A 5022-nucleotide genomic window follows, 5' to 3' on the forward strand; every position below is an offset into this window, starting at 1 on the left:
CATTTTTTATATCTAGACTGGATTTATGGACATTCCGGGACTCCGCTCGCAGCAAAAATGTCGATTTCTCACCATAGACATTGCTCAACAGAGGCACCAGGGTTAAGAGTCTTGAAACTTCTCCCCCATGTCTGGGTCTAGCAAGATCTCTAACAGAACAATTCTCCCAGGATTACTTGCTCTGTTATTTGCTGGCTGTGCCGGGTGGAGGGATATGTCTGTATAGTAAGTCACTGAGTGAGTCTCAGGAGATGGGAGGCAGCGGTGTGGGATCTCTGCAACTTGTCTCATGTAAACATTTACATTTTCACCGAATACCAATATTGAGTTCTGACCCTTGAAATGTATAATTTATATTGTACATTACATACTCCTGATCCCTGCACTATATACTCTATATTGTACATCATTTTTATGATATATAGTTCTAACTTTTGCATTCTATATAATAAGTTGTACATAGGTGTTACTTTTGAACCCATTTCCTACCAGCTGGACATTTCATATCTGATTTGATTGGAGCACAGACTTTTACATGGTGATAATAATGTGATAACATCCCCAGACTTTGGAACCTTAAATAAAGTGATAATGAGGGGGAGGAGTCAGTAACCCAATGATGGTGGTCTTCAGCATCAGTCCAGTCTTCATCTTGGTTGTTCTCCCCCATCCTCACTCTCTGATCTCTGGTGGGGCTCAGCCCCACTGTTATTAATGACTAAATAAGAAAGTGCAGTACTTCTTGTGTTGGGAAGATGGCAATGAGTGATAGAGGGGGTGGGGACACTCGTCCTATAATCCCCTCATCATTGTCACTCCTATAAAAGACAGTTCTTGTTATTTCCTCACTCTCTGACTAAGGTCCATGAATAAAGAAATGATCTGGTAGGAGATCAGAGGACCCATTTACTAGTTACCTTGAGGGGGGAATTGTAAGATCCTCAGAGACAAAGCTGCCTGATGTGGGCGGAGTCCTGGTTTAGGGGAACCAATCAGCTCATGTCTAGTAATAATCTTTTTATTTCTATTTCAGTAGATGTACGGGAGATGAGGAAAACCTCAGAGGATTGTCTCACTTTGTCTCCAGACTGTAAAGTAGAAGATGAGGACATCACACAGTATAGTCCAGACGAAAACCCAGGTAACTCAAATGTCCATCCGGCACCACACAGTGTAGATGGACCATCGTATTCCTCTTATCCTGAGGAACCTCAGACTGTGAGGGATGGTGCCAGACCATCGTATTCCTCTTATCCTGAGGAACCTCAGACTGTGCGGGACGGTGCCGGACCATCGTATTCCTCTTATCCTGAGGAACCTCAGACTGTGAGGGACGGTGCCAGACCATCGTATTCCTCTTATCCTGAGGAACTTCAGACTATGAGGGATGGGGCCAACCTTCCAACACATAAGAGGTTTTCCTGTACTGAGTGCGGGAATGGTTTCCATTCTAAGTCCAAATTTAACCTCCCTGGCAGTAATCCAGAGTGAGGTGTGGGGTTAATTTTCAGTACCAAAAGAGGTAACCCCAAGCTACATTCGGGATTATACCGCAGTATCCAGGTATAGGTACTTACCTTGTCCCTAGGATCCCGCAATGTACTCCCAATGTGTCCTCCAGCCGGATCCCCCGCCCGATTAGTCTGTGTTACGGGTTCCCTTCCCTGCGAGTGTTGTAATGCATGGGGGCGAAACCATTGGCAAATTCAAAAAGTAAAAAACATAACACACAAATAATACATTGTAATCTGTTAGGATTATATTACTGTATCAAATAATTTTACATCAGTTTTCTGTCCAGTGCCCTGCCTGAACTTTTACTATTCTTTCTGCCAGGAAACTTGAGAACGTCCATGGCATCCAAAAAGCGCCCCTGTAGGTCAAAAGCGGTTTTAGATCGGCTTGAAAACAGCGATAGTGAATTACAATCATTTGAAGAATTGAGCGATAGTGATTCGTGGGGAAATTCATCATCAGACGATGAAAGTGACGACAGAAACGATTCTGCGACTGAGCTCAATGATGTGCAAACTTGGTGCTCTATTGACTGTGGTACGGATCATGCAGCGCCCCCAAGATTCCCATTTACTGGAGTATCTGGTATGAAAGTAGACGTTGAAGATGACAACCCCTTGGCATACTTACAACTATTTCTGACCGATGAGGTTATTGAAAAAATAGTTACTGAAACAAACCGATACCAAGAGCAACAATCGTCTCCTACGCATCAGAAGTTTCCAAGAGGCAGGAAGTGGGAACCAGTGACCAAAGATGACATTTGGAAATTTCTGGGCCTAATAATACTTCAGGGAGTGGTGGGGAAACCCCTCCAGAAATGGTATTGGACAACTAATAAATTACTTGCCACTCCATTTTTTGGCACGGTCATGTCAGAGTACAGATTTTCCCTGATCATGAAATATTTACACTTTGAAAACAATGAAGAATTTGATGAAACTACTCATCCTGCACCAAAACTCAAGAAAATTTGGGAAGTATCTCAAATGATTCTAAAGAATTTTCAACAGAGTTATGTGCCAGAAAGAGATATCAGCATAGATGAAAATCTAATGGCCTACAAGGAAAGGCACAGCTGGGTACAATACATTGCATCAAAGAGAGCACACTTTGGTGTAAAATCCTACATGCTATGCGAATCGTCAACTGGCTACATTTGGAATTCAGTCCTATACACTGGGAAAGGAAGAAAATTCAATCCAAAATACAGCAGCTATGGAATAGCAACATCTTCCGTTCTTTCACTCATTGAGCCATTGCTAAATCAGGGCTATTGTGTAACAACGCACAACTTCTATACGTCTCCTGAACTTTATGAGTTTCTTCTACAAAACAAAACTGATGCCTATGGAACCGCTAGGGCTAACTGGCGCAACATGCCGCCAATGTTTGGCAATAAGAAGCTGAAGAATGGAGAAATGGTTGCCTGGCAGAAAGGCAAAATGATGGCACTGCGATGGCGTGACAGGAAAGATGTGTGCCTATTGAGTACAGTTCATAATACCTCCACTGCTATGGTACGCACAAAAGGTGGGAAAAAAATCATGAAGCCGCAAGTACTGATAGACTACAATAACACCATGGGAGGTGTTGACAGAGCCGACCAAGGCCAAGCAATGACATTCTACCCAGCAATGAGGGAACAGCAAAAGAAGTACTACAAGAAGATCTTCAGGCATCTTCTTGAGCAATGCTTGTGGAATGCCTTCATTCTGCTCAAAAAAAAGAGCGACAAGCCTGTGATTCATGCTGACTTCATTTGGAAAGTTACCGAACGGATCTTTGTAAACCACCAAACACCATCAATGGCTGTGAATAGAGCTGGACGTCGTGCAGTTGGCGTTGTCAATCCAGAACGTCTGACTGGTCGTCACTTCATGGACTACATCCCACCAACCGAGAAAAAGTCAGCACCTACAAGGATGTGCGTGGTTTGTTGCTCGAAGCGAGATGGCAGTGGAAAGAAAATCAGAAAGGAAACCAGGTTCCATTGTCCTGATTGTGACGTCGGACTTTGTGCAGTCCCGTGTTTCAAAATTTATCACACCCGGGATGTTTACTAAACTAATATGCAGTGTCTAGTATTACAGTGACTAGTAATATTGCACCCTACAAATTTTATTGTTTTTTACTTGATTACATTATTGAATAAAATGTATTATTATAATTATTTATAGTTATTTATTATATTATAATTTATGATTTCATGTTTCAAACTTAATAATACCCGGGAGGTCTACTAGACTCTTGTTTGGACAGATTTAAGTGTGTTATTCCAAAGAATTACAGGCCTACAATATAAAACATCAAATTTCCATGCAAAACAATGTACTGTTTAGACATTCAAAAATCAGACCGCCAGGGAGGATAAACAGTTGCTTATAAATATTGGACAGGGCCTTATCTAAAGAGTCATGCCTAAGCAAAGATTCCAGATCACTCATTTGAACCTGAAGAGATGATGCACCAAATTGAGAGTTATATGCATGCCTAAATTACAAATAGCGGAACAGATGAGCATTTGGCAAATGAAATATAGAGCTTTACATTACACACAGTGGCCCGGATTCAGATAGAATGGTCTATCTATGGGCAGGCGTAACGTATCGCAGATATACGGTACGCCGCCGTAACTTAAGGCGCAAGTTCCGTATGCAGAAACAACTCGCGCCCTTAGTTACGGCGGGGTAACGTATCTGTGTCGGCGTAAGCCCGCCTAATTCAAATGGGGATGATGTGGGCGTGTTTTATGTATATTAACTGTGACCCCGCGTATTTGAAGTTTTTTTTCGAGCGGCGCATGCGCCGTTTCAAGAAAAAATCCCAGTGCAAATTACGCCGCAAGTCGTCATTGCTTTAGACGTGAACGTAACTTACGTACAGCCCTATTCGCGAACGACTTACGCAAACGACGTAAAATTTTCAAAAACTCGACGCGGGAACGACATCCATACTTAACATTAGCTACGCCTCATATAGCAGGGGTAACTTTATGCCGAAAAAAGCCTAACGTAAACGACATAAAAAAATGCGCCGGACGTACGTTTCTGAATCGGCGTATCTACCTAATTAGCATATTCATTGCGTAACTATACGGAAGCGCCACCTAGCGGCCAGCTTAAATATGCAGCCTAAGACACGACGGTGTAAGACACTTACGCCGGTCGGATCTTAGGGAAATCTATGCGTAACTGATTCTATGAATCAGGCGCATAGATACGACGGCCCGCACTCAGAGATACGACGGCGTATCCGGATACGCCGTCGTATCTCCTTTCTGAATCCGGGCCACTATCTCCTACCTTCTTGATGCCAAATCTGGTCCAAATGACTGGGTCCTGATATGCGAAAAATGGTGGCAACTAGGGAATTTTCCACAGTGCTGTATGTGGAGAAATTTTGGTACAGCATTCTACATATCATATGTAGAATCCATATTATTTATAATGTCATATCAGAAAAACCGTGACAACATTTTTGGCATATCTGGCATTAGTTACCTAT

The 5022-nt window shown here is 42.6% G+C and overlaps 1 protein-coding gene across 1 annotated transcript; it reads left to right on the forward strand.

Annotated features, from left to right (window-relative positions):
• Positions 1–1103: 1103 nt before the first annotated feature.
• On the forward strand, positions 1104–3688 carry LOC120935823 (piggyBac transposable element-derived protein 4-like). Its single transcript, XM_040347882.1, has 2 exons — positions 1104–1141; positions 1837–3688. Exon 2 carries the CDS (start codon positions 1854–1856, stop codon positions 3579–3581), a length of 1728 nt encoding a protein of 575 aa, XP_040203816.1. The 5' UTR covers positions 1104–1141; positions 1837–1853; the 3' UTR covers positions 3582–3688.
• The last annotated feature ends 1334 nt before the right edge of the window (positions 3689–5022 follow it).

The sequence above is a fragment of the Rana temporaria genome, chromosome 4 (assembly GCF_905171775.1).
Source record: "Rana temporaria chromosome 4, aRanTem1.1, whole genome shotgun sequence".
NCBI classification, from domain to species: Eukaryota; Metazoa; Chordata; class Amphibia; order Anura; family Ranidae; genus Rana; species Rana temporaria.

Bases quoted from the DNA above. Each gene is read 5' to 3' on its own strand.
- LOC120935823 (XM_040347882.1), top strand. From the start codon at position 1,854: ATGGCATCCAAAAAGCGCCCCTGTAGGTCAAAAGCGGTTTTAGATCGG.